The sequence below is a fragment of the Panicum hallii genome, chromosome 3 (assembly GCF_002211085.1).
Source record: "Panicum hallii strain FIL2 chromosome 3, PHallii_v3.1, whole genome shotgun sequence".
Lineage (NCBI taxonomy): Eukaryota > Viridiplantae > Streptophyta > Magnoliopsida > Poales > Poaceae > Panicum > Panicum hallii.
Genome location: NC_038044.1, coordinates 62316482 through 62344382, shown reverse-complemented (window position 1 = coordinate 62344382; position 27901 = coordinate 62316482). Strand labels below are relative to the sequence as shown.

At 46.4% G+C, this 27901-nt stretch overlaps 4 protein-coding genes across 8 annotated transcripts; all 4 read right to left on the bottom strand.

Moving 5' to 3' along the window:
- Positions 1 to 1483: 1483 nt before the first annotated feature.
- On the bottom strand, positions 1484 to 9175 carry LOC112884428 (probable ubiquitin-like-specific protease 2A). Of its 4 annotated transcripts, none has more exons than XR_003227121.1 (16): positions 8822 to 9175; positions 8563 to 8611; positions 8260 to 8336; positions 7990 to 8180; positions 7627 to 7672; positions 6967 to 7043; positions 6850 to 6879; positions 6674 to 6769; positions 6212 to 6314; positions 4886 to 4968; positions 4123 to 4245; positions 3873 to 3984; positions 3605 to 3712; positions 2407 to 3493; positions 1887 to 1999; positions 1484 to 1802 (listed from the first exon to the last, which is right to left on the bottom strand). XR_003227121.1 is itself a non-coding variant. In XM_025949811.1 (14 exons), exons 1-14 carry the CDS (start codon positions 9122 to 9124, stop codon positions 2561 to 2563), a joined length of 2331 nt encoding a protein of 776 aa, XP_025805596.1. In that variant the 5' UTR covers positions 9125 to 9175; the 3' UTR covers positions 2047 to 2560. The 4 variants fall into 4 exon arrangements, 1 of the variants encoding a protein (XP_025805596.1); XR_003227122.1 differs by having other exon boundaries at positions 1917 to 1999; XR_003227120.1 differs by having other exon boundaries at positions 1484 to 1999.
- A 3033-nt stretch (positions 9176 to 12208) lies between these two features.
- LOC112887098 (putative uncharacterized protein C20orf204) lies at positions 12209 to 13396 on the bottom strand. The gene is made up of 2 exons (XM_025953188.1): positions 12925 to 13396; positions 12209 to 12815 (listed from the first exon to the last, which is right to left on the bottom strand). The coding sequence occupies exons 1-2, from the start codon at positions 13315 to 13317 to the stop codon at positions 12600 to 12602; spliced, it is 609 nt and encodes a 202-aa protein (XP_025808973.1). The 5' UTR covers positions 13318 to 13396; the 3' UTR covers positions 12209 to 12599.
- Positions 13397 to 18593: 5197 nt separating this feature from the next.
- On the bottom strand, positions 18594 to 19523 carry LOC112885628. Its single transcript, XM_025951207.1, has 2 exons — positions 19002 to 19523; positions 18594 to 18898 (listed from the first exon to the last, which is right to left on the bottom strand). Exons 1-2 carry the CDS (start codon positions 19090 to 19092, stop codon positions 18594 to 18596), a joined length of 396 nt encoding a protein of 131 aa, XP_025806992.1. The 5' UTR covers positions 19093 to 19523.
- Positions 19524 to 19839: 316 nt separating this feature from the next.
- On the bottom strand, positions 19840 to 23349 carry LOC112887636 (serine/threonine-protein kinase STY13-like). 2 transcript variants are annotated; one of them, XM_025953868.1, is made up of 7 exons: positions 23025 to 23349; positions 22355 to 22758; positions 21312 to 21433; positions 20938 to 21146; positions 20653 to 20827; positions 20374 to 20508; positions 19840 to 20271 (listed from the first exon to the last, which is right to left on the bottom strand). In XM_025953868.1, exons 2-7 carry the CDS (start codon positions 22611 to 22613, stop codon positions 20065 to 20067), a joined length of 1107 nt encoding a protein of 368 aa, XP_025809653.1. In that variant the 5' UTR covers positions 22614 to 22758; positions 23025 to 23349; the 3' UTR covers positions 19840 to 20064. The 2 variants fall into 2 exon arrangements, with proteins under 2 accessions (XP_025809653.1, XP_025809654.1); XM_025953869.1 differs by lacking the exon at positions 23025 to 23349 and adding an exon at positions 22851 to 22998.
- Between the last annotated feature and the right edge of the window lie 4552 nt (positions 23350 to 27901).

The window sequence follows — 27901 nt, the reverse complement described above, 5'->3', positions numbered from 1 at the left end:
CAGCCACCTGGCACTTGTGGTGTGTAGCTTTTCTTTTGACAGAGAGAGAGAGGGGTGTGGTACGTAGGTTTATGGCACACTCCACGCCAAGGCACAGTAGTAGGTTACGTTGTGTCCTTGTCCAAGGCCGAACAAAGTCGCGGCCTGAAAAATTTGGCCAAAATCGGGATGACGAAAACCGCCGAGTTAGTGGGGATGAAAAAAAAAAATCTCCCAATCGCCTTTTTTTAGCAGTAGAGAAAATTCAAGATTCCGTCTTCTTTGAACGATCATAGCACCAGGGGAAAGGAAATAGTCAGAACGGCCAAATAAACGATGGCGTGAAGCATCCATCCAAGAAAAAAAAAAGAAGGGCTGCCGCCACATCACATCTAGTGATGGCAGATGCCGCGGAAACAAAAGAAAAAAAGGATTACCACGACGGTCGATCATACCAAACGGCAACAAGCAGGCCGTTCTCGTCAGGAGGGCAACAGTTCCATGCCTTCTTCGGCTGCCTCGCGGCTGATCAAGACGTAGATGCATCATGTTTCTGCAAGCCATGGAACATCGGAGTGCTGAACAGTGCTGCTGTATAGAATCATCTCTCTCACACACAATTATAATATTGTGGGGTAGCAAGGTTTGATGATGAGCTCTTGACCAGCATCTAGTGCAGACATCTGTGCAGCCCTGCTAGCTGCATCATTGTGGCACCTGGCTTCGACCACAAGAAAGCTACTCCTCCCGAGTCAAAAGAAATATTATCAAGCTGGGGATGGAATAAAAACAACCGTGCGTGTTGGAACACCAGAGCATGGGCGGGGTTGCTCCTGAAAAATAGCGAGTTAAAGAGATATGCTGTCGCTAATTTTTTTTATATATATTACCGGATACAACATGAACCATGCTAGCGTTTTAGTAGATTATTATTATTATTATTATTATTATTATCGTCGTCGTCGTGGTTATAAAAGCCAAAACGGAATATGTACCCACGATTGGGAGGTTCCGTATTCTCTTGCCACAGCACGCTCCTCAGCTGGTGATCACTCACTCGGACGTCAGGGGCATTTTGGACAAGCTCGCACGGGTATGACAGATAATGGCTCGAGCATTTTTTCCATAAACAAAAAGGAAAAAACTTCCTGTGTTCTAGACGTACGTTGCCGGAAGCGAGGAGCTGGAGCGCACCAGCGATCCGGGAGCTAGGCCCGGTTGCCCCCCACCTCCTGCCCGTCCTGATGGCGTAGCCGTCGTCCGTATCGGGTGCTGCCAAACCGGCTGGCTGGCAGCGACGCGTGCTCCGCGGATCTCCACTTCATGGGACGCGTCGAGGGAGAAAGAGACGTGCACGGCGCCCGGGAGAGCAAAAGCTGGGAGTGGGAGGCACACAGCGCAACCAGGACAGAATGGTTTCTTTTTCCTTGAAACTTCGAAAGGGTGCCGGGAAAGATGTTAAGTCTGTTCGTTTTGACTCCTTTTCCTATCTTAATATAAAGACGCGCAATTCTCTTGCGTATTCGATAAAGAAAAAAATCTGCTCGTTTTGAGAAAGTAAAGTGAAACGGGAAGTCTTTGTCAGTGGACGAGCATTAGTACCATTAGAATTTGGGGTGGGGGAGAACAAGAGTGCATGGAACACTTTTGTGGTTTGCTCTACCACAAATTCGGCGACGTTGAACCACATCCCCTGTGGCGTCGCTTGCAGCACTGGATCGCTTCCGTCCATCTCCTCTGCATCGCCCACTAGCTAATTGCTGCCGCGGCGGTCAAGTCTTGTCGACGCCTCCGATGCCATGTTGGTTGAGAAATCGTTCCGACTGTACATGTAACATCAGGCAAAGACTCGAGTAAAGTCGAGTTGAAGAGAGCCAGACACCAATCCATCGAGATGGTGGGTTTACCAAGCAATGATGCTAATCTGCCAACCATACCACTTCATGAGCCTTCCAATCAGCATCTGGTCACGGCATCCACCAGTGCCATTGCACTGTCACAGCAGCTTCGCACGAGACAGCTACACCCAGGTCAAAAGAAATGTTAGCAAAGCAAGGGAGGAGAATATGTTGGGCACCGACGCGCATGTTGGTTTGCTCAAAAGAAGGAAAGAAATACGCCATTGATATACATATATTCGCACATAATCTGAACCATGCTACTATTTCAATTTTCAACAGCTTATCGCAGAACGGAGTGTATGCGCCACTTGCAGGTGTCCGAAGGGGTGCAACACCCACAACTTCCATTCTGGATACTCTCTATATGGTTAACTACTTTAACCCTGTACACTTTAGATGTCTCGCGCCCATGCCCATGGTGTTCCTATACCCAAAAGCTGCTACCAGGAGCAAGGACCCGAGAGCAAAAGAAGATAAGATGGTTATGTGTCTGACCCGCACACTGCATGCTAAGTCTTCGGTTTACCTCTCGGATATCGGGTGGGCACACAGCAACAGGTAACGTCTGGCTATCGAGGCATATGGTACCAGCCACCTCAAGTAGCGTTGCCGACATCTGGCATTGTTTCCCACCTTCGTGGGAAAGCAACAGAAGTACCGCGCTTGGCCCCTCATGTCAGCTATCCCAAGTTAATGGGACGGTAATTTTGTCTGTAGGAGTTGTAAACTTTTACGATCTCCACCGTGGTTTCGGTGTCGCTGTCGTAGCTGTCACAAACTACATCTGGAATGGGTGTCCTAGAAATGCCCCCCTCGTTCCTCGGCCTTTTTGGCGATACAATTGCAATCAATCCTTCTTTCTCAGTTTTTGAGCTGCCCGAATCTGCTTTCATGGTACCTTCCTCGTCTTCCATGCTATCAGAATCTGAAGCTGCTTCTGATAGAGCACAGCCTGCAGTGTTTTCAACACATTTGCTGCTGCTTGCCGGTGCTTTGCCTGATACAGACACCATACTCTTATCAGTGGATACACACTCCACACTTGCTCCTTCAGATGCTGCAACCTTGATGCCTTTCTTAGTCTCACCAGCATATCCAAACTCCTCGCTTGCATTATCTGATTCTGCAACATTGATAACTTCAATACTCTTACCAGAATCTCCAGACTCTCCACTTGCTTCTTCTGGTCCTGCAACATTAATGCCTTCAACGCTCTTACCAGCCTCTCCAGACTCCCCACTTTCTTCCTCTGATTCTGCAACATATCCTTCAATACTTTTCTCAGCATCTCCAGACTCTCCACTTGCTTCTTCTGATTCTGCTACCTTGATGCCTTCATTACTCTTACCAGAGTTGCCTGAGGCTGCAACCTTGATGCCTTCATTGCTCTTGCCAGTGTTTCCGAACTCTAAGACCATTTCTGAACTCTCAGAAGGTGCATCTGCTTCCAATTCTCCACCCTTTATGCCGTCACCAATATAAGAGCCATCAGATGCAGCTTCTTCTGACATAGCATCATCCAGCCTGGCACTTTCAAATGCTTCCTGCAGTAGCTCTCTTATTCTCAGCCTTAGCCCAGAAGCATCTTCAGGTTTGAACCAACTGCAATTAAACTGTAACAAACACAAGTTCAGTATTGAACTATCTCAAACAGTCTTACAGAGCTCAACAGAAACAGCATCGCAAGAACTGAATAAGTATAGAAAAGAGTAGGAAGCACTAACCATGTCAAGGTTATCTACCGTGAACCTTTCTGGTGCCTCTCTTATAAACTGTTCAATGTAATAAAGCATGAAGATGCCACAGTCGTACGCATTATTCTGTTGTGGAACCTGCAGTTGTTAAAATCATGTTAGATTGATTGGTGAGTAAATTGTACAAAGTAACCGCAATCTGGACAATTATCTAAAACAAAAATCTGGAAACCAATATGCCAAGAACAACTGGAAGCACCTTATAGTGTTACTTGCAATATTTGTTCAAATTATGTACCTGAACTTTTTCCTTGTGTATATTACTTGGAAGATCCTCCCATATTATCTCCGAAACTGATGTCTCAGGAGAAGGATTCTTCTTTAAGTGCTGCCATTCTTCTTCAAGGTATCTGCAATACAGAAGCAAGATGGTCAGCCACTTGCACCAAAATGCAGGAGCAAGCAAGTTTGCCACATTCTAGAATTTCTTGTTTCTGAATAGCAAGAGTAAAACAGCTAGATGACTATAGCTGAGATTGGTTACTTGCCTCCCAACTGTGTTCAAGATCTTAGTACTGCGGTGCATCCCAAGGGAGTCCAGATGAAGTATGATTGGTCCTGAAACACTCTCTTTTGCAGGCATGCAAATGATTACCAAGCTCCAGTGTGCCCTGAATATACATGCAAAGAGGTAACTTTTAATATACTATATATACAAACTACAGCATGAAAGACATGATTATAGATTACAAATGCATTCAGCATATGCTAAAAAGGATAATACATCAAGAAGTAGAATATTAGGTATCTTTTTCTCGAGCGAAGTAGGGTAGGTGTGTGTCATTTCGTAAAGAAGAAAGAGTACCAAATGTACAACACACATTTCGTTAAGAAGAACGAGTACCAAATGTACAACACACACGACACACGCACAACACACCCTAGGAAACCGAGAGCAGGAAAGCCATGCTAAAAAAATGAATAACAACCCCACAAGTGAGAAGCCGAGAACACAAGGCCCCGGGCTCCGGCTGCACACCATAGAACTCCCTCTTCTACTATCCACATGACCAAAGATGCATTCAGACTAGCATTGTCGAAGACGCAAACGTTGCAATGCTTCCAAAGAATATTAGGAATCTCAGGAGCCACATTCCAAATCTAATAGAATTTGAATCAATGCATGACCCTAGGCAGATCCAGATGAACCATGAAACTTGCTAAAAAAAACTAATCATTATACTGCATGGATCTAAATAATAGTAATTTGGCTTCATAACGTAAATCTGTCTTATTTCAGCAACAACTTACACCCCATGGATTGGCAAGATGACGTATGCTCTATGAAATATATTGACACCTTTCCACCATCTTCTCAACTTTGACAAGTCACCCTAGAAAAAAAATCCAAGGAAGCATAAATTTTCTAATTTAAGATATCATCTGAAGATAATAAAAAAACATGATGAACAAACAAGTAGCACAGAAGATAATGCCAAGAAAAAATAAATGATTGAAGAAAAAAACTAGGATGGATGTTTTATTCAGAATTGAATTTTGTCATTAGAAAAAAAGGAGGATCGAATTTTGTAAAGGACCGATGGGCGAACGTTCGCAATGAAATGGGTATTGAAATGCAGTTGAAACAAGAAATAAATGGTAGCTCCTCAGTCCTCACCAAAGGAAAAAAAATAATTGGTTCATTGTAATTCCTCGCTCAAGCCAACACTCTCACGGTGCAACTGCTCAGCTGAACATGCCAGAGAAGCGGTTCACTGAACCCGCCCGGGTTCGAGTCACGGCAGTACGGCACAAGCTTCTTAAGATAAAAATCAGGGGGACGTCTCTCCCCCTGGTCGAGTTCTTTTTTTTAATTCCTCGCTCAAGAAAAGCGGGCCTGGCGCAGCGGTAGAGTCTCTCTACTTGCAGCTTGGAGGTCCTGGGTTCAAACCAGCTTCCTTACAGAATAAGCAAGGGTAATGCTGTCTAGAAATTTCCTTCCCTATGGGAGCTTTTGAAAAACGGGTATGCCATTTTCTTTAATTGTAATTCTACCCAAGAAAAAAGGGTCTATCTCATGTCTTTCAAGGCACTGATCCTATCTCCTTTCAAGAATGGTGCCGTGTTGCGGCACAATCAATGGATGAACCCTGGCGGAAAGGTTTTAACTTGCTGATCATTTTGGTTGTCCGGCTTCTCTGGAAGCACTGCAACATGTGTGTTTGAGAATCGGAATCCGAGTACCTTGGCTGTGGTCCGCGATGTTTTTGAAGAACGTTCGCTCTGTTGTTCGGCAGGTGCTTCTGCCATGAGTTCCCTTATCCTATAAATATGTTCGTTTGGGTGGCTTTTCCTCTCGGACATGGCTATGTACATGTAACAATTTGAGATGGGGTGTGTTTGTGTGTTCAATTTTTCCTTCTTTGCTGTCTTTTGTGCTAGTGTTTTATTCCTTCTTAATAAAACAACGGACAGTCTCCTGCCAATCCGAGGAAAAAATGAAGAGCAAAAACTTCTATTACAAGGCACTCATGTACTACGTACCCAGAAGAGTATAATTATCCCACATTTGCACAAAGACATAATTGCAAGTCATTTAGTAAAAGAAGTATGACGGCATGACACAAAAGATCGTACCAGCTGATACAATGCTTCTTCAAGCTTTCCATAAAAATACGTGTTAAATATGTAGAATTTGTCTCTGCAATCTTCACGGTTCAATCTGGTCCTTTTGATGTTCCTGCACAGCAACATCATCGAAACAAGACAACGTGCAGCAAAATCAGAACTCAGAAGTCCTTTATTCAGTTTTAATACCTCTCTGCAAATAGCATATTTCAGAGTTCACATAATACTACTTTTAACCAATTCTTCAGTTAATATCCCACCATAAATAGTTTGATGGTATTCAAGACATTACAATATGAAGCACCACTATAAGAGCAAATATTAACACCTAAATATTACCTAAGCAAACCTTGCATTGATTACATCCTGTTTGTTTGAAAAATAAGCGATGCACTCAAGAAGATAAAAAAATGTAATATTCATAGAGTAGGATAATACAAAGTTGCAGCTCAAAAATAGAGATATTCTTACTGGATGTAGTAGTTTATCACCGGTGACGACAAAAATGCTCCAGGGTCAAGACAGCTAATATCTGAGCTGGTGAGCTCCACGGCTTCTGGATCATCTCTGTTCACATAATAAAGTCAAAAGAAGGTAAAAGGAAACACAACCATTTACATTCTTCAGAAAGAATTCAAAATATTCACCTTGATGGGTAGTAGATCTTTGGTTCATTCCTGAAAATACAATTGGATCATTTGAAACATAAACCAAAAGCTCGGCTAACAGTGCTGTGATGAATATAAAACTAGAGATAACATTACCGTATGTCAGAAATCTCATAGTTAACTTCTCCCTCAGTTTGCATATCTTCATCATCCAATAGAACCACATCTTGAACCTTATAGGAAATTCATTGATAAACGTAAGGTCAAAATGGAAAAGTGGGTATCAAAGTACTATGAGAAAGTATGGCATAGTGTCCTACAAATGGCCTGGCTCCTGCCAATGTGACAAATGGTAACCAAACTTATGGACAAAGAATACCATGGCAAAACTATTAACGGAAAGTATAGCAGTGTCTATTAAAGGGAGTAATAACCATCCAAATCTTCCTGAAGACAAGATCTACTGCGAAATACAAAACTTAGTAACCTCATGTCAAACAAAGAGAGTTTATTTTCTAGTGGGCAATCGTTCATGCAATCAAAGCCATCAATAGTGCAAAGAAACATACTTAACGGTAAACAGCAACATTCACTATGTTCTCTACTGTTCTTGTGACCATTGAAATCAAACACGATATGTTCATTACGCATTGCATGCAATAGGATTAATTGGAACGCGGCAAATATAGTTTGCACATTTAGCAGTTAATCCAAAATGAAGATCGTGTAATTTTTAACATTCAAGTAACAGGAAAGCACGGATGATTAATTAACAATGTACTCTTCTTGGTATAGATTAAACATCAGCATACCAACCTTTCGAGAATAAACGGAGGATGAATCCTGAAGCTGTTCCTTCCTCCTGCATAGAAGAATTGAAAATGAACTGTTGATTGGTAACACACTATAAAAGTAATAATGGTACAGCTACATGCCAATATATATGACCATATGTGCATAATATGCGAATGCTTTGTGCAATATAACTGAGGCAGAGAATATCTTCAAAAGTATACAAATTTCCATATAATGGCATATTCCCATAATAACAAATACCCAAACGGTTGTACAAAATGGACAGATAAAATTATTGGAACTTAGTACCAAAAGTAACCTATCTCGAGATAGAAAGGTAACATAAATAACAGGTCTGTAAACACAAGGAAAATGGATGCCTACCTCTTGGAAAATCTACTGAAACTGAAACTTTCACTCTGCTGACATTTTCCATGATCCGACTCCTCTGGATCAATGGAATGAGCCCTCCGCTGGTTCCCAGATTTTGAAAATGGTTGGCTTGAGTACATCTTATCCACTGGTATAGTCCTTGGTCCAACATGCCCTTGGCATTTGCGTTTAATAATACGTAGCTGCACTCACAACTCCTTCATTAGTCCAAATCTCCAAGAGATGCCTTTGGATCAGCAAGGCCAAAAAAAAGTATCATACCACGCCATAATTCTTTTTTCCACTAGAACAGGGAGAGTATTTGCGGCCCGCATCTTCCCCCTCCTCATCCTCCTGACCTACAACAAAACGACACAAATCCATTACAGTTTGCATCAATGAACAACTGTGACAGACTCAACGAACATTTCATCACGATCGATACTCCACATAGGAATAAGCCAGCATTTCCCGTGGTAAATTCCATAACTCATAACATGATCGAATAGTCACCCGATCCAACTCTTGCCAGTGGTAGATGTGCAAGTTTAAAAACGGTAATGACAGCAAGTAAGGAGATCTTACTGAAGTTGAATACATTGGCAGCATCGGAGCGCGCATCCCGAGCAGCAGCCTGCAAACCAAGCGAGCAACGTTTCTCTGAATAACAGGCACAATGCAGCTCAAAAGGGGGGACCAAACCTACGCGCGCACCTGAGGAACAGAATGCGCACTAAAAAACCCCCACAGAAACCACCGCAAAGCTAATCGATTCGTAATCAAACACTCCAGCTCGATTCAACCACACGCTGAAACACGTGAGCGGGCGGGCGCACGCACGCACCTTCGCGGCCGCGCGCGTCACCCGGCGGCTCGCCCCGTCGTCCGCAACCGCGGCGGGGCCACGCTCGCCGCGCCGCTGCTCGAGCTCGCCGCGCAGGCCCCCAAACCTCCGGGTGGGGTAGGAGGTCCCGCGCCGCTTCTCGTCGTCCGACGACGCCCGGGGGGCCTTCGCCGCCGCCGCCCTGGAGTTTTGCGGCGCCGACGAGGGGGACGCGAAGCAGACGCTGTCCTCGCGGTCGTGGGAGGAGTCCCTGCTGAAAACCTCCTCCCAGTCGATATCGATCCGGGGGCGCACGGGCGCCATCGCCGCCGCCGCCGATCGGCCTGCGATCGGGGGAGGGGAGAGATGGGGGGAGATGGAATTGGGGGGGGGGGGGGTTTGGCTTTTGGGGGTTTGTGCGAGGGAAACCGGAGCCGGGTGAAAAAAAATGGAGGTTGCCGCCGCTAATCATCAGCACCTTTACGCTGGAAGGAAGATTCGGCTACGGCAGGCGGCGGGCGGCGGGGTTATGTTAGTGCTGGGCCGTGTGGGCCGGTGATCACTCATGCACATAGCACTGTGTCAGTTAGGCCAAGGGCCACTTAGTACGCCGAACAACATGGCCTGGGCGGGACCGGACCGGCTCGGCCCATGGAGGAAATGGCTTACTGGGCCAGGATTCGTTGAGAGGGTGACGCGGTAGCGTTACTGGGCCAAGTGGAGGCCCATTTAGTTGAGCTCATGCATCTTTCGTTGAGGCCCACGTCGGTGAATTTGGTCCGGCGTTGCTCGTCGTCGACTGCCGGCGAGGCGAACCCCGGAGGCACCATCAATCCCTTTGTCAAGGCCTGATCCTCGGGGAACGAAACGGAAGAACATTTTCTTTGGTCGGTGCAAGATCCTCGGAGAAGCAATCAGCTCACACGCTTCTGTAACAGACAAGAGGCCGGAGAACAGGAGATTAAATGGCCGGTGCCATCTGCAGACAGGATCAAGGCTACCGATGCATTGCAATACTGACATGACACGGAGGCGGTGGAAGTACGGAACTGCAAGTCCAAGAAGGTCACGATCATCAAAGGGTCTCCAGTTAGCTGTCTCCAACGGAACCCTTTAAACCGTTCTCTACCCTATATATAGAGAAGATTCCGTTCTCTATTGCTCCAGCAGCGTTCTCTAAATGGTCCTCTAAAATAGAGAACGCTACAGATTTTCTCTATATATAGAGATTCTCTCTCCTCTTCTCTATTTTTTCTTTACGTTTTAAACACTGAATTAAATAAAAATAAAATATGTCCATAGCATTTGAGGTATGATAAATACGTACGTACAAAAATTTGGAACAAAATACGTTTCTAATATAGGGTTTAATGTATAGAGAACGAGATTTAGAGAACGTTGTTGGAGGGAAATGAGATATAGAGGAGAGAATCTTGTAGAGAATTATGTAAATGAAGGATATAGAGAAGAATATAGAGAACGACCGTTGGAGATAGCCTTAGAGTAGCACTGGAGATTCAGAACTTAGTAATTGACAGACAAAACGGGATCTCAACTCTGAACTTTCTTTCTTTTTTTTTTCTTTTTTGTTTAGAAGAAAAGGCACTTTTATGGTTTTAAGACCATTGGGCCTTGATCCAACAACGGTAACTGAACTATTGGTCGATCGGTGTGACGGTGTTGTTGGATGAACAACCAAACCCCTGTTGATTGTGCAGGGCAGGGAACCAGTGCCCTGCGATTTTTGTGGTTGTATTCCGAGGAGAGAATGAGGACTTGCAGTTACAGGCTTGCAGTGTGTTTTGTCCCGTTTGGCCCTTCACGCTAGCGCGCTGAGCGTTGGAGGCAACAAAGTTTTGAACATTTGTAACTCCTGGACATTCAGATCGATGCAGATGTCTTTCCAGTTGCATTTGCATTTCCGATTGTATGCCGCAGTGCTATTCATGCTGTCATCGATCAAGAACCTGCAAACGAAGTGACAACTTATCTTTTTTGAACTTAAAAGTGACAACTTTTTTAGTACAGCAACCAGTCTGCAGGCATGACATCCACATTGGTACCAGGCGACGGACGCAGCAGCGGTCAGCATCGGCGTGGCCCTGCAAGTCCAAGCAGTGGAGATGGGTCCTACACAGTATCGATTGACGCGGAAGGTCTGCAGGCGGCGGGCGGTCGATTAGTCATCGGTGCCGTACCGGGTTCCGCCGGCCGCGGGCACGAAGGCGGGAGGATATCGGCCGCCAGCCGCCGTCGCCGCGGAGCGCAATGCGGCGAGGTGACGCGCGCGGGGAAGATGGAAGGCGGAGCCGAAGGCCGCGGGGTATGACACCATGGGAGGTTCCCGTGCCGTCGCGGACGCCGGCGATGCCGAGCGCGCCGGCGCGGCGAGGACGGGAGCGCGAGGGGGACGCTCGGGGTGGGCGGTACTTCATTTACCGTCCAGGGCCTGGGGTATTTTGAACCGTTGGATCGGGACTCTGCGGCCGCGACTCGATCTGTCCAAGTGAAGCGGCAGCGTTGCTGGGCCAAGTGGAGGCCCCCACTTACTTTGAGCCCATCCTTCCTTTGTTGAGGCCCGCGTGGCCCTCTCGCTCGCTCGTCGTCGATTCCCGCCGCCGGCGTGGCGAGCACCGCTGCACCGGACTACCGGAGGCACCATCAAACCTTCATCACGATGTGATTCTCGAAGAACGAAAACGGAAGAAAGCCTTTTGTTGAATGCATGATCTTCTGAAAAGCAACCAGCTCACACTCTTCTGCACTAACAGTCAGGGAAAACTAGAAGGATCGTTGAGGCTACCGATCACTTCTCTGCAGGTCCTCATTCAGTTTCAGAAATCAATAGCAGGTACAATCAGAAGATCACAATGATAAGTCAAGAGTAGCACTGGACATTCAGAACACAACTTCAGTAAGTCCAGATTTTCAGAACAGCAAACCATGAGCTGCATCGTGATCTCTGGCTGCACTTCGACCTACACAAGTACACATCCCTTGAGCCTCAGGACATGATCTGCTCCAGCTCCAGGTCCCTGCTCTGCGAGCAGTCGGACTAGAACAGCACCTTGCATGGTCTCCTTGAACCCTGTGCCGCAGGACAGAATGGGAAGCTGATGCTGCGTGACCAAAACAAATTTGTCAGTTCCTTTTGGTTTCCTTCAGAGTATAACCAGGTACATCTAACCCACTAAGCATTTTAGGTTTTGGTTTAAATTCGAACTGAATCCAAATCATTCCTGCAAACAAATCTAGAAGAGACCACAACTGGTCTTAAAGAGCAGTGAAATTTAGGTGTAATTGGCACGGTGAAATTGAGGAAAGAATACCATGCCTCATCGAATTAGCATCAGCTTGCAATCTACAGGTAACAGTAGGAATAACTCGAAAAGAAATTCACATTACAGCTTCCGGCAACATCATGGACATTGCATTACACTGTCCAACAGAAATGTTGCGATCACCACAACTGCAGCTACGAGTCTGACTGCAAGATGTCTGTGTGCGCCAAGAACTCCCGTCACAACATTTGCTCACAGGCAAACATGACTACATTTCGAGAGAACAATTCACACCACATTACGACGCTGCTACATTACATGGTCCAACAAAAGTAATAGGGCACTAATACTACAACTACTGAAGTTAAACTGATGCCTAACTTGGCTACCATAAGCTACTACTAGTCAAGCACACAGCAGTGGACGGTACTAGCCAGTAGCCACGCATGCTGTCAGCTACGAGCTCGGAGCTCGATCGGAGCTCCACGCGCAGAGAAGAGGCAGCAACCAGCAGGGCTTCACGGCCTCCGCTCGGCGACCTCCATGAGCAGCCACTCCTTCCTCATGTCCTCGGGCAGCGCCATCAGAGACCTGAACTTGCGGTCGTCGCGGACGAGCGCGCTGTAGGCTCGCAGCAGGTCGGCACGGGCCAGGCGGGGTCGGATAGCCTTGAGCGCATTGTAGATCTCTCCCGGGAGAGCGACGCCGCTCCGTTCGCGCTCGCCGTCACCAGCCTGCGAGAAAGAAGACGGAGAATGGTTGGTTGGCTAACCTCCGATGGTCTCCAATCACGAGCGGCGGAGCAGCCCATGCATGGCCCGCCAGATCGAATCGAGCACGAACCTGTCGGCGGCCGGGCAGCCCCCCGCCAACGCTAACCCCGAGTTGGCAGCGGAAACGGCGCGGGTCGAGGTCGAACCGGCCCCGGGGGCCGGCGCCGGGCACCCGTATGAGCGGAGGAGGCACGGCGCGCGTGAACGGAGGAGCTCCGCCTCCGCGCGCCGGGTGCGCGGCCGGGAGCTCGAGCGGAGGAGGCACGGCGTGCGTGAACGGAGGAGTTCCGCCTCCGCGCGCCGGGTCCGCGGCAGGGAGCTCGAGCGGCGGGTCCTCCATGTCCGACGACGAGCCCGAGGAGGAGTCGTCCCCCGCCGGCGCCGGGTGCGGGGGCGCCAGCAGAGAGAAGGGGCAGTCGCAGTAGTACAAATCTGTCGAGCGGCCGCCGCCGCTCTGCGCCATCGCCGCCGCTGTCGTTGGTTGCCAGCCGATTGGAGTGAGGGGAGGTGGGGCTTTGCCGCGACCTTTGCGAGAGGGGGAGTGGACAGTGGAGAGCGGATAGCGAAAAAGGAGAAGATAACACCGGAGGCTTGCACCGCGGATTTTCCAGGCCGCCGCCACTTGCCAGCTGCCGAGCCCCTCCGGCGACACCTACGCCACGACCTCGCCACGCGGCGAGTCTGCGACGCCGCGTGGCGGCTAGCATGACCCGCGACCCGCAACGACTTGGCTTTGACTCCGGCGACTCGTGCGCGGCACGTGCTGCGTGTTTAATTTTTTTCTGGCGACGATGAAATGATTACACTTTATTGAGTTGAAATATTACTAAATATTTCTCCCAACTAGGATCAAAATCCCACGTAAACAAACAATATAATTTTAAAAAATTGGACCTTCTACATTTGACAGATTTAGTTCTTAAAATTTCTTATTCTCAGCAACACATATTTGTGGAGAATCAATCCATAGTAGCTGAGGACATTAGACATTGCACAGCTAACATACAATACAGCTAGGAAGGAAGCCTCAAGAGTTGACGAACCACTGAAACAAGTTCCCTAGAAACACCATCACATTATCATGCATGATATTGGTGCGTGATATGCAGGGCAAACTCAACAAGTCTCACTTGTTCTCGAGTTCCGTTAGAAAGGCTAGGAGATCCCAACCAGCTATCACCGACATGCTGATGTTTAAATCCGGGAACTAATTTTTAACTTTTAGTCCGGATCATATCGGATACTAAATAAAGAGATTAAACATGAGTTAATTATAAAACTAATTACGTAAAGACGAATATATAATTAATCCATCATCGGCACATGTCTACTGTAGCACAACATGATCAAATCATGGACTAATTAGATTTAATAGATTCGTCTCGTAAATTAGCTTCCATTTATACAATTGATTTTATAATTAGACTATATTTAATACTTAGTATCAGAACATCCGATATGACGGCATTAAAGTTTAGTCTGGAGGAACCAAATACACCTTTAAACCTTATATGCTTCCAATTCCAATTTCCATGAGCAGCCATTCCTTCCTCGTGTTTTTGGGGAGTGCCATAAGAGATCTGGACCGGCGATCATCCCGGATAAGCACGCTATAGGCTCGCAGCAGGTCGGCGCGGGCCAGTCTGGGTATCCCTCGGAGCGCCTCAAAGATTTCTCCAGGGGAGGTGCCTTGTGGCCCCTGTAGAGGTTCAGCAGACTTCAAAGAAGCTTGAAGTGATTTGTTGTTTTCACAAAGCATGTGGAGAAGTGCATCTTCTTTCTCAATGTCCAGAGACAGTAATGAGTACAGTTAGTCCTAATGGACGCTGCAGCAGAACAAATACCTCCTTTCCTCCTTTATTAAGTCCATATATGCTGCAATTTATTTTCCGTTTGGAGCGATTCATGTCAGTAAGAACTCAGAACTGCCATCTACTTCCACATCACGAGACGAAGAAATAATTAAAATTATTTTCTTTAGAAAAAGAAAATGATGATATGGTTGAGGAGAAACCGTGCTAGATGCTCGTAGACTGGGTGGAGCAACCTCTACAAGCCTCATTTGCCTCCGATTTCCATGAGAGCAACCATTTCTTGATTCCTTCCTCATGTTCTTCTGGAACGCCATTAGGGATCTGAATCGGGTAAGCATACTATAGGCGTAAAGCATATCAACATGGGCCAACCTTAGGTATCACTTTGAGGCTCAGAAAATTTTATCCAAGGGAAGCTTCTTTGGGCACTTGTACAGAGAGACAGCTGACTTTAGAGAAGCTTCAAATGATTTGTTGATTTCTCCAATTAAACGGAGAAGTGTATTTAAGTAAGCATGCTCTACTGTTAGCTTCAAACATGTAAACAAATAACATAGTTCAGGAGAAACCATATTAGATGAGTGCATTAGAAAACGTTAAACATGGTGACAAAATTTACTATACAAATTAGTGCACGTATCAAGATCCATGGTCACCACATGGAATACACAAAGCAAGACGTGTGGGAAACATGGTTCTACTACCTCTATTCTTTCCAAGTGCTATGACCACTTTTTTATTTTTCTCGTGGAATTAGGCTATAGGAAATTAAGAAATCTATTCCTTTCCTTTTTCATGAACCAAAGAACAACCATTTAGGTGAAAAGAAAATCGTCAGAAATTAGAATCCTACAAAAATAGCATAAATCCTATGGCTACCCCCTATTCCAAACAGGGCCTTGGGTGTTTGGGAATGAAGCAAATAGCTTTTGCTCACCGTATACATGCATCCATTTTCCAAAACTGTTATCTTTGCATTGATAATAAAAAGATTAGTTACATCCAAACTTACCACTATAAAGTTCATTGATACTCCTCAGACGGCCGCTCGACATCTTCTTGGAAGATCACTGGCAAGGTAATGATATCAAAGGGTTTCGGGGTTGACTTTATACCTGACCTAACCTTTAATTCAGAGTGGGGGGGGGGGTGGTTTGATTCATCAGATCTAGAGTTAGGATCAGGTGGTGATGATGATGGAAGGATGGGAAAGGGGGTGGATAGGAATGATGCGGGCGGCATCACCAAATTGGTGATGGATGAAGCGCGGATTTAGGTGGGGGTGAAGGGGGTTGAAAGGATGGTTAGGTGGAGGTGGCGGCGGTGGCGGCTGCAGGAGGTATGTATGAGGGTAGGGTTGGGTGAGATATATAGGAACAGTGGGGTAATAGAATATCTACGGAGGCAGACGAGAAAGAACACATCGCATTGTCCGCTCATCACGTGACCACACGTCAGGAGGAAAGAAGGATTTTCACGGGCAGCACGTGAAACACGAGATGCGAGTGAAGCAAGGTTTTTCCACGATATGCTTTTAGCACACGCACTATTGGCTGACGCAGTTCTAAACAGGGCCATATAGACCAGAGGAGCCAGGGGGTTGAAAGGGTGGCTAGGAAGTGAGAATGAGAAGTTAGGGCTGGGGGTGATATACATGGGAGGGGTGAAAGTGATGGCCATGTTGTGGCGAATAGAGTTGTCAGTGATTGTGTGAGGTGGGAATAGGATCAAGTAGGGTGTTTCATTAGCTTATTATGTTTGTTGGGGGGAGGAGGAGATGAGAGGCGTTTCAACAAAGAACGGTCAGACATAGCGGATAGAAAACTTTTTACACAAAATAGTTGTAGTGGTTCCGTTTTTATAAAAATGGCTGCGTTGGTTTCAATTTATAAATATGACTGTGATGGTCCGCTTTATCTTTACCTATTTATAAAGCACGTAACGTTCCCACCTTAATTTTTGGTTTCGTCCAACTTCTATCATCGATATATGGATCTTGGTCCATCCCGTATGCGAGTCGAACCAGCCCTTCATCCACGACTTGATCACGTAAACCCAGCCAGTCACCGAGACCGGATGATGCGCCCCTCATCTCCCTCCACACCATCGCCGGCGTCCGATCCAATGACACCATGAAGGTCGTACTCACCATGGGCGGCGCCACCCTCCACGCCCTGCTGGACTCCGGCTCGACCCACAACTTCATCGCGGAGGACAGCGTGGGGGCCACCGGCCTTCTGCCCCAACGCCGCGACGCCCTGTCCGTCACGGTCGCCAACGGGGAGCACGTGCCCTACGTCAGGATGTTCTGTCACGCCGCCTTCACCATCGAGCAGGAGCACTTCACCGCCGACTTCTACGTCCCGCCGCTCGACGCCGGATACGACGTCGTGCTGGGCACCCAATGGCTGGCAACGCTGGGTCCCATTATGTGGAATTTTGGACGACTCACGCTGTCCTTCTGGCATGGCACACAGCCTGTGTGCTGGCACGGCATTGCTGGACCACCCAGCCCGCGCCTACACACGGCCACGGGCGGTGATCTCCTCGCCATGCTGCTGGACGAGTTCCAAGAGGTCTTCACCGAGTCGAACCGGTTGCCACCACAGCGATCTCACGACCACCACATCAACTTGCTGCCCGGTGTGGCCGTGCGCCCCTATTGATACCCGTCGGCGCACAATGACGAGTTGGAGCGGCAATGTCGCACCATGCTGCAGCAAGGCCTAATCCGTCCCAGCTCATCGGCATTCTCCTCACCGGCCATCCTCGTCCTAAAGCCGGACGGTTCGTGGCACTTCTGCATGGACTACCGCACCCTCAACAGCATATCCGTCGAGGACGCCTTCCCAATCCCGGTGGTCGATGAGCTGCACGGCGCGCGCTACTTCACCAAGCTGGACCTCCGTTCAGGCTATCATCAGGTTCGGATGTTCCCTGCAGACGTGCACAAGATGACATTCTGAACACATGATGGGCTCTATGAGCTCCTCGTCATGCCGTTTGGCCTCGCCAACGCGCCGGCAATATTCCTAGCCATGATGAACGAAGTCCTACGGCCATACCTTCGTCGATTCGTCTTGGTGTTCTTCGACGACATCCTGATCTTTAGCTCTAGCTGGGTGGATCACTTTCACCACGTCCGCGCAGTCCTCAGCATGCTGCGGCAACATCGATTGTTCATCAAGCGCTCCAAATGCGCCTTCGGCAAGACGAAGATCGCCTACCTGGGCCACATCATCTCAGCCGACAGCGTGGCCATGGATACCGGCAAGGTCCAGGCGGTGCTAGATTGGCCGGTGCCCACATTGGTGCGCGCTCTCCACGGCTTCCTCGGCTTGGCAGGCTACTACCGCAAGTTTGTGCATGATTATGGCTGCATTGTCGCGCCTCTCACTGCCTTATTGCGCAAAGAGGGGTTTGGCTGGTCCGACGTCGCGGCAGCAGCCTTTGTCGAGCTCAAAACGACGCTCACCATGGCTCCCGTGCTAGCATTACCGGCCCTCGACAAGCTATTCATCATGGAGTGTGATGCCTCCTCGGCCGGCTTCGGCGCTGTGCTGCTCCAAGACAAGCGACTGATGGCGTTCTTCAGCAGCCCAGCAGCACCACGGAACGCTTTCCTAGCGGAACTCATCGGCCTCATCCACGCCATCTGCTGGAGGCCATATCTCTGGGGACGACACTTCCTAGTCCGCACAGATCATTACAGCCTTAAGTTCCTCCCTGACTAGCGCCTCGTGATGATTCCGCAGCACCATTAGGTGGGCAAACAGCTAGGAAAGTGGCTAGAATAAAGCTTGTAGATGAGTTTTCTTGCCGCATAATTAGCGGGTGTTTTATTTAGAAGGTTAGCTGAGATTCTTAAGGGATATTTGAGAGTAATTTGAGGAGGATTTGTTGGACCCTCTCCGCAACTACGTCTTCAACCCCTGGTCATCCCGGACCTCCGCTCCGACCCCTTCGTCCACCTGCCCGGCCCCTGCTGCGGTTGAGGACGACCCCTGCTGCGGTTGAAGACGTAGTTGCGGAGAGGGTCCATGAGGTCGCGGACGGCCATGAACCCGAAGAGCTTGACGGGGCCGGCGGCGGCCGCTGGTCTCGGTAGCTTGGCGAGCTTGACGGAGAAGATCTGCAGCATGGGGCCGCCCACGTGACGGCCGCAGCTGGCCGTCGAAGTCGGCACGCACTCGGCGGTTGGAAGCGTCAGCCTCATCGGCTGCATGGAAGCTGACGATCGGGAGTGGGATTGGGATCGTGAGCGAAACTGATGAACCCTAGCTGAAAGATGGGACGACGGGGCTCAGATGAGCAAGGGGAAGAAGCTACTTACTCTCGCCGGTGTCTAGGAGACTGAAGAGCCAGCGGAACAAGTCGACTCTCGGTTCGTAGAGGGATCCATCGCCATGCTTGCTCCTCTCCATCACCACCACCGGGTTCACGCCCTCCTCCTCTTCCTCCTCGAGATCATCCTCTTCCCCATCTACTTCAAGGAGATCATCCGCCGCCGCTTCTTCCGTCGCCTTCCTTTTCCTGGCGTGCGACGACGCTGGTCTCCATCAACACGGTGGATGCTCAAGGATTTGGGATATGCTTCGTCAGGGTTTGATCTCTGTTTATTTGACCCTCTTCCCTGCTCCTTTACGATCCAAACGAACCTAGCCGATCCGATTCGTTTTCGATTCCCTTTAGCAGAAGTCGAGCAGAACGGAAACGACATGACTACATGGGTGAAAGGTTGCTTGCTGGAGGCGCAGGCGCATGGCAATAATATTGGCCGATCCATACACTAATCAGTTTTTACACCTCCCTAGTAAGGCTAGAAATTTTTTGATTTGGTTACAGTTTCCTAGTCCTCCTATGAATAGCACACTGCACACATGCGCTTGAAATTTACCATTTTTCATATGAATTTTTACAAAATGATTTTGCATTCCAACTTCTGCTATAAAGTACATCTATGGATGCACTATGGATATGCAATGTTTCAATCTTTTTTAATACCTGTGCATATATGTGCATTGCTGTATCGGTGTCTCGGAAAAAAAAAGTTAGCATATCGAAATATCACGAATCTGGGTACCCCGGCAATAAGCTTCCCATACATATGCATTCACCCTGTTCTCCCCAGAGAAATCCATAACAGTGCATTTTGTGAAGCATATCCAAACGAATTAGTCCAAAAACTCTCTGTATTATGGACTTCTCACTGGTATTCACATCACTATTAAACGAGCGTCAACCATAACAAAGATTGTCAAGCTATCTCCAATCAGCACAGCCAAGGGGCCATTTGGTATCAAATGACAAAATTAACAGACGCCCACATTTGGCTCCAACATTGTATAGTATCGACAAGGAGGCCAGGAGGGGAGGAAGGCTGCAGGAGTTTGTTTCTAAGGACCGCGGGCTCTGAAGAAGCACAAGCACCCGCCCGCCTGGCCTTCCGGTATCATGCCACCGCCCTTGCTCGTGTCGAGGGCCTCCAGGAGCCGCACCACCTCGTCCATGTCCGGCCGCTTATCCGGGTTCGCGTCCCAGCACTTGCGCATGATGTTCGCCATCGCGCTTGGGCAGCAGCGGGGGATGTCCGGGCGCAGATTCTGCGCAGACAAAACCACTATTCATTTATTCTGCCCAGTACATGTTCAATACATGGGTGATAAAAGAGATATCGACAGTGAAGTCAGCAACTGAAAACAGACCTGATGGACAACAGCAGATGAGACGTCTGCAAAACTGAGGTCTGGATATGGCATGTCACAGCAGTATATTTCCCATAAGCATATGCCAAAACTGTAGACATCACATTTCCTATCGTATGGCTTGCCTTCAAGGACCTGCAGACACCAATAGGAAGAACAAATAATTACTTGGAACATAAATAAGTAACTAAAACTCTATCAGAGTAAAACACTTAGCCCGACAGAGAAAGGAAAGATAAACAAGAGCATTTACAAATCCTAAACAGTAAAGTAGTATACCTCTGGGGCCATGTAGCCAAGTGTGCCGGTTGCACCTGTCATATCCTTTGGATTCTGAGCCTCAACACGAGCAACACCAAAATCAGCAATTTTAAGGTTCCGTTGCATATCAAGTAGCATATTTTCAGTTTTAACATCCCGATGAACAATCTTTCTTGAGTGCAGATAGCTCAATCTGCAAAAGGTACAAAAGAAAAGGTCATTATAAGATTTAATATCAGAAAAAGCATGATAGAAACTTTACCCAACTCCTGAACAAAACAAGGTTTTATATAGCTTGCTTACCCTCTGGCCAGATCCAATGCTATCTGAACCACAACCTTATATGCAAGCTTCCTTCGCCTGTTCTTTATTAGATATTGTTTTAGTGTTCCACCAGCAAGATATTCTACCACAACACAACATGCTCTTGGCGGCAGCTCAGTGCGCACACCACTGCTAGAACTATTGGCTGGAATCTTAAGGTCTGTAGTACCCATTGATGCACCAATGAACTGCATGCAGGAAAGTAAAGAGTAACTATGTAAGTGGACAACAAGAAGAAACCTACTACTGAAGAGCAAAGACAGCACCGAAAATTGACAGTTCTCAATAAACATTCCACAGAAAGTCCGTGAGTGTGTCACATACTGTAAAACGCACAAAGCAGAAATGTTCACCTTTGTGACATTTGGATGGTTGAGCTCATGCCAGACAGCAACCTCCTGTTTAAATGATGCTCGCAGTTTAGCAGTTTCAGCTTCCGTTGCAAAGCCATCTTCACCCCAATCCAACAGTTTTACTGTAGACATCATGAGAAAAAACAGAGCGAGCGAGCACATGAGAAAATCAGGACATCGTAATGCATATGCTATTGGTAATTTGTTAAAGTATCTGACTCAACAGTAATATAAACAGTTTCATATAACTTCATCAATTTGATAATATGCTGTTCAAGAAAGCTGTCTATTTGTCTACAAGGCTAAAAAAAGGGTATGGTGACAGATGTACAGCATCTCGATCTTGTGTAACAGGAGAGTTCAGGAACAGGACACTGAATAAGCTCATGCCACCTGAGATCATAAATGCAACCAAAGCACAAAGCAGACACCTAATGGAATGAAATTATCATGGCAATTTCCCTTCTCTCACAAGTATTTAGGTTTTAAGAATTCACAATCAGAACCTCGAGTAAAAGAAAAACTTAAATCCACAAAGGTGCAATACTTCACACACATAAACTAGTGCAAAGAGATAAGTCAGCACCACATAACCATCGCACATCACTTGTGCAAAAACGCATACATGACTACACATTTGACATGTGTAGACATGACAGTTCTATTTTCCATGAAGAAGAATTGTTTCTTAAATCTTAATTCATATGGAACATGAAAAACAGCTGAGACAACTATTTGCTAGAACAGGTATCCAATGATAGAAGAGGAAAAAGAACAATAAATATTGAGATCACATAATAAGAGCTAGCTTTTCCTGTTAACGGAACTAGGATATCCTGTCACGGAAAATATTTAAGTCCTAGCTGATGCATTCATGTACATGTGCCAACTGAATAGGAATTGCATTGTTTGAAATGGATACACATGTATGTCTCATTTAACCAAAGTAAACCATTGAATTTGTCCTGGAAATCTAGAATTCTAATCCTGAATAATCTCATCTCATGCAGACGCACAACGAATGATGAGAAAAAACTGGGTACCTGCGACATCCTGCCCATCGTACGTGCCGCGATACACCGTGCCGTAGGTGCCCTGCGCGATGACGTACCGAATCTCGAGCTTGGCGAGGTCGATCTCCCAGTCCTCCCGGGGCCCCTGGATGGACTTGCCCTTGTGCTTCTCCCAGGTCTTGGCCAGCTGCTTCTCCAGCTGGAGGTCCAGGCTCTCCAGGTCGATCTTGTCGGCCCGCACGTAGGCCTCGTTCTTCGCAGCCGCCGACGCGCCGCCGCTCGACGCCATCGCGGCCCGGGACCGGCCCCCGACTTCCAAGAACTCAACTTTCCTCCGTTATGGGAGACTTGCAGCCTCCGCTGTGTTGGATGGAGCACCAGAGCTCTCCACAGGACCTCCCCGCCGCCGGGGGCAGAGGCTAAGGTCGCAAATTCTGCATAAACAAAAAGGAAGGCAATGGCGTAAAGGGGCGGAATTCACGCGGAATCGAAGGAAGCGGGCGCCTAAAAATCTTGGGACACGAACTGGTTACAAGCACTGCTCCAGCGCGCGGCAAGCAAATCGCTGCGTGATAGGGGTTTGGAGCAAGGGAGGGAGAGAAAGATTCGGATTTGGATTTGGATTTGGTTGCAACCAGACTAGTTAGCTCTGATGGGAGCAAGGGGGATTCCTCCCGAGCAAGCGAGGGCGTGTGCCTACCAGCGGAAGGAGGAACCGGTCGCCAGGTCCCCGTGGATCTGCAGCTTCAGCTCCAGTACCAGGGAGGGGGGCAGAGCAGGAGGACGGCGAGGACTGGAAAAGAAGCAGGAAATTCGAGGTGCCGTCGCTCCGTTGTGAGGGGACGCTGTGGGATGAGGGGGGCCGAGGTGAGAGCCGGGAGGTGGCTGCGGCGCCGGCGAGGCGGTGGACGCCGGCGAGGTGGGTTTGGTGCGAGGAGGCCGAACGCCGGAGCAGGTCAGCAGGTTGAAGGCAGTAGGAGTTCCAGAAGTTTGGCCCGTCGTGTACCGATTGTCATGACTCAGAAGGGGAATTTTCCGGCAATAAATGACAAGGATTAAACCACGTTTTCAACATTGATATGTGGCTTCTCTGCCAAGGGCGCGTCACCTGTTGAACAAAACGAATTTCTTTTCCTTTTTTTTCCGCGAACAAAAAAGGAATTTCTTTTGTTTCTAAGAGAAATAAAGGAATTTAAGTCCCACACAATATGGAGACTGGAGGTTGGGGCATCACCAAACATTGTGGCGGCAATCGATGCACGTGCAAAAAGAAAAAAAAGAGTGCCACGAGTGGGTAAGATATTACTCCCTCCGTATATAAGGTGTAATCACCTTTTACTTTTAAATAAAGCGCGCTCTCTTTATACATACGTACATCGATACAGTAGTACTAGTGCTGATAGAGAGAATTAAATACATTTTTCAGTCTTTGAATCAGAGGTGGTTACGTCTTATATGCTAGAACTAAGTGAGTATTGTCTTTACTAGACAAATATATCCGTGCATTAATTTATAAGGATCTACTTGATCGAGTATAAATATCGCATTTGTATAGTTGTTCATGCATTAATTTATAAGGATCTACTTGATCGAGTCATGGACGAGTTATGGACGGAGGGCTGATCCGACTTACATACCGAATAAAACAAGGCTCACATCTCGATAATAGAGTTTGGACCAAATCAAAAATTAAAATGAAAATGTTTCTTGCTTTAGAAATATACTAGCAAATATACCCGTGCGTTGTTACGGGAAACTATATAGATATATTGATTAGCATATAAAATAATATATATTATACATCATATATATTTTATAATAAAATAAAACGTGTTGGTTGAGAATTTCAGTCTTTTTCTATTTTACTCGCTAAGTTTTTTCTATTTTACTCGCCAAGCACTAATTCTAAACAGTTTCGGACCCTTAACTTAACGTATGGTCACACGGATTTCGATCGACGGACCAACAAATTATTATTTGCTTTAATAATAGTAGAGATATATGTAAAGATAAAAAAATTTCTCTACTTCCAGCTATAACTATCATCACCATCCCCGACGGCCGTGGAGAAAAATCGAGTATAATATGAAGGGTAGTAACCGGAGTCGCTATTGACGCCGTGGAGGTGCTGCGCGAGGAGGGGGATGGAGAGTTGGTGCCAGACCATATCTTAGGAGGAGGATAGGAATCATGGGAAGCTCACCTGCTAAAAGAATGATGGTGAGTCTCAACCTAGATTCAATAATATGGATGTTTAGAGCATCAAATTACATCTCGTACTTCTTGAATAAAGCTCCTTCTATTTCTGAGAGCTAGTTTTTTAACCTCAACTCCAGTCGTAGCCCAGTCGTAGCCTCTAAATCTCACCCTTTTCTTTTAATCCAAAGGGTAGGAGCCATTTGTCAGTGGATAGGAGGTTTCCTAGAGAGCCTCCAAGAATAGAGGGTGGAGGAAGAGATTAGAAATTCTCCCCAAAATGGAGGATCCAGTAGAGGATCTGCTGGAGTATGATTTTTTTATTCCACCCTCTAAATTTAAGATAGGAGTTTATTTAGAGGGTCTGCTAGATTTGCTTTTAATCGTAGGAGAAAACGGGGTGGAGAGTATCTAAGGCTGCGTTTGGTTCGACGGTTGCAGGCAGCGTTCGCGTTGGAAATGCGGAACCCGAACCAAAGGGCTAGCTTTACGGACACGCTTTTCTCACCGCAGCAGCGTTCACGCGTTGTGTTCTCACCGCAGCCCAGCACCAGCTTTTACGAGCGTTGGAGCGAACGAGTTGATGGAAATTACCCGCACTGCCACCGCTTATGCGTGGATACCGGTTCGATTATTCTCTCTCCTCCGTTCTTTTCTCCTTCGACACCCTCCCTCGAGTACTCCTCTCCCTCGCTCCAGACTGAAGCCAGGTCCGGCGGCGCGAGCAGCGGGCGGCGGGGGCGTGCGGCGGCGCCCGGGCACGGCGGCGTTGCGGGCGGCGGCGGCGGCGGCAGGGGCGCGCGGTGGGGGCGGCGGCGCCCGGGCGCGGCGGCCGTGCGGGCGGCGGGGGCGCGGGCGGGCGGCGGGGGCACAGGCAGGGGCGCGCGGTGGGGGCGGCGGCGCCCGGGCAACGTGAAGAGTATGTAAGGGAAAAAGAGTTTTCAATTTGTATATAAACAGTATATAGCTTCCCCGCAGCAACGTGAACCAAACAGCTTTTCAGCTTTTCCATAGCAACTATCCCACAGCAGCTTTTTCACAGCAACTATCTCACAGCTGATTTTTCACAGCTCACAGCTCAACCAAACGCACCCTAACAATAATTTAGTAGGTTCAAACTTTACCGGGTTGAACGGAAACAGCCTTCGCCGGCGGTGGATCATCCGACGTTAGTCGAAGATAGCCTATTCGACTGCACATGCGAGGGAGTACTGTTATAGCCAAAGACGTATGCGAGAGATAGGAAGTGTAATCTTTTAATCCGCCTTCATGTGTTGTGATAGTCTGCTACGATGCTTTCTTGAAATCTGCAGGCACATTGCAACAGCCAACACATCGTTCATTTTTCAAATTCCAGAGATAGAGATAGAGGTTAAAAGGCCGCAAATGCTAAGTTTCTTATTTGACCTCAAAAGATAACTCAATTCCTTCTTTGACCCTAAAAAATTTTCCCTTCCTAATATGACACCGAGTTCTAATTCTCATTCCTTATTTGATATTTTTGTCACTTCTCTGAGCTAAATTGGAAAAAACAACCTCCAAATCACTTTCAAAAATCATGAAACTTTTGATAAAACAGATGAAGATAAACCCATCTTTTTAAAAAACACACATGTACCTTTGTAATTTTTTAAATAAAATTCACAAAATTAGGGTACCTTTTAAACTTATCTGAATTTTATGGCACCAAAATACTATTAAAAATTATGGAACACAACTATTATTCCTTGCATTTGATGAAATAATTATTATTTTATTTTCTAGCATAAGTTGCGTAGGGATTTATGAAGAATGGAGTATTTGGAAAATTTTATAAGAACCTCATAATTCTCTATGTAATTGATGATATGAAAGAATTTTATAAATTACTACATCCCATGTGAGGAATTTTAATTATTTTTTGTTGATATTTTGAAAGTAATTTGGTGCCATAAAACTCATACAAGTTTTAAAGGTAGTTTAATTTGATGAATTTTAGTTTTAAAATTGTAAAGATATATATGTGTTTTTAAGCGTAGTGGGTCCATCCTCAATTGTTCTATGACTAGAAAATATTTTATGAATTCTGGAGATTATTTAGTGGTCGTTTCACTCGATTTAACCAACGAAAGTAACAAAAATATCAAATAAGGGAAGAAAGTTAGAATGCAGTATTAAGTAAGGGATAAAAAATTTTACAGGGTCAAGAAAAGGAATTTAGTCATCTTCTAGTGTTAAATAAGGAATTTTCTCCATATCATGAGGAAAATTAAAGTATATGAGTAGTATATCTAATACTATGATCCATTGATTCAGCACGCAATGATCGTTTCAACTGGATTTGACGTGGAGCAACAAAGTCAAAATAAAAACGCCCATTCATCAGGTAAAATGGTTACGTTTACGGCACCTTAATTACATGACGCTTCTTGTTTGCTTGTACGAGATCTCCGCAGGATCAAATCAGGCCAGGCCCAACGACACAAATATTGCTATCATCTCCGTGCGTGTCGACACGTTGACGCAGGCAATGGCATTTTTGTCCATGCATTCCATCAAGCTGACCGCGTTTACTAATGTGATATATATATATCTGATTGACTAAATCCCTTTTGAGAGGAAAAAAAACTTAATGACTAATCATTGTACGAAGCGTTGACGTGGAAATTATGTGCACAATGATGATGTGATTTGGTTGGTGTGTGCTCCGACCTTCCGGGAATGCGAGCTCAAAATACATCCTGAGCAACCGAGTGGAATTTTCCTGGGGCTTCTCAGTCGGATATTCGGAGAATATGGCATCACCTTTGCACTTGGCCAATTATTGTTTGCACAAGCGTGTTTTTTCCTTATTTAGCTTTAGGGTCCCTGTTTCTTTCAAAACAAAAGCTTTAGGGCCCTGGTTGAAGCGGACAAATATTTCCAATTCATGCTGCAAAACATGTATACACAGACGCTTAATAATGTACACTGCCACTTTTATTGTATATTGTGATCAATCGTCATCCTCCTCCTTACGGAACCAGTATATATATAAAAAAGAAAATTTTACTTTATTTTCAATTTTAACTGATAACGAGGGCCATCCAGCTGTCGAAACCAGACAAGTTTGGCCCTTCGGGTGGTTTCAAATGTGGTTTTGTACTTTTTTAAAAAAATCTGGTTAGATTAAAAAATCAGAACTAATTTATTTTAAATCAGAAAAATATGAAACTAGTAAGAAACTTTTCCTAAAAATTGTAAAGTATCTATTGTTGCTCTATTTGAGTTTTATTTATTTAAAAATAATAGGCATAACTACAAGCAAACAAATACTTGGAATATAAAAAATAGATTCGAATAACTGACAAGTAGAGTGCTAATAGATATAGAAACGTGCTGGCACTTGTTTCATATATTTTT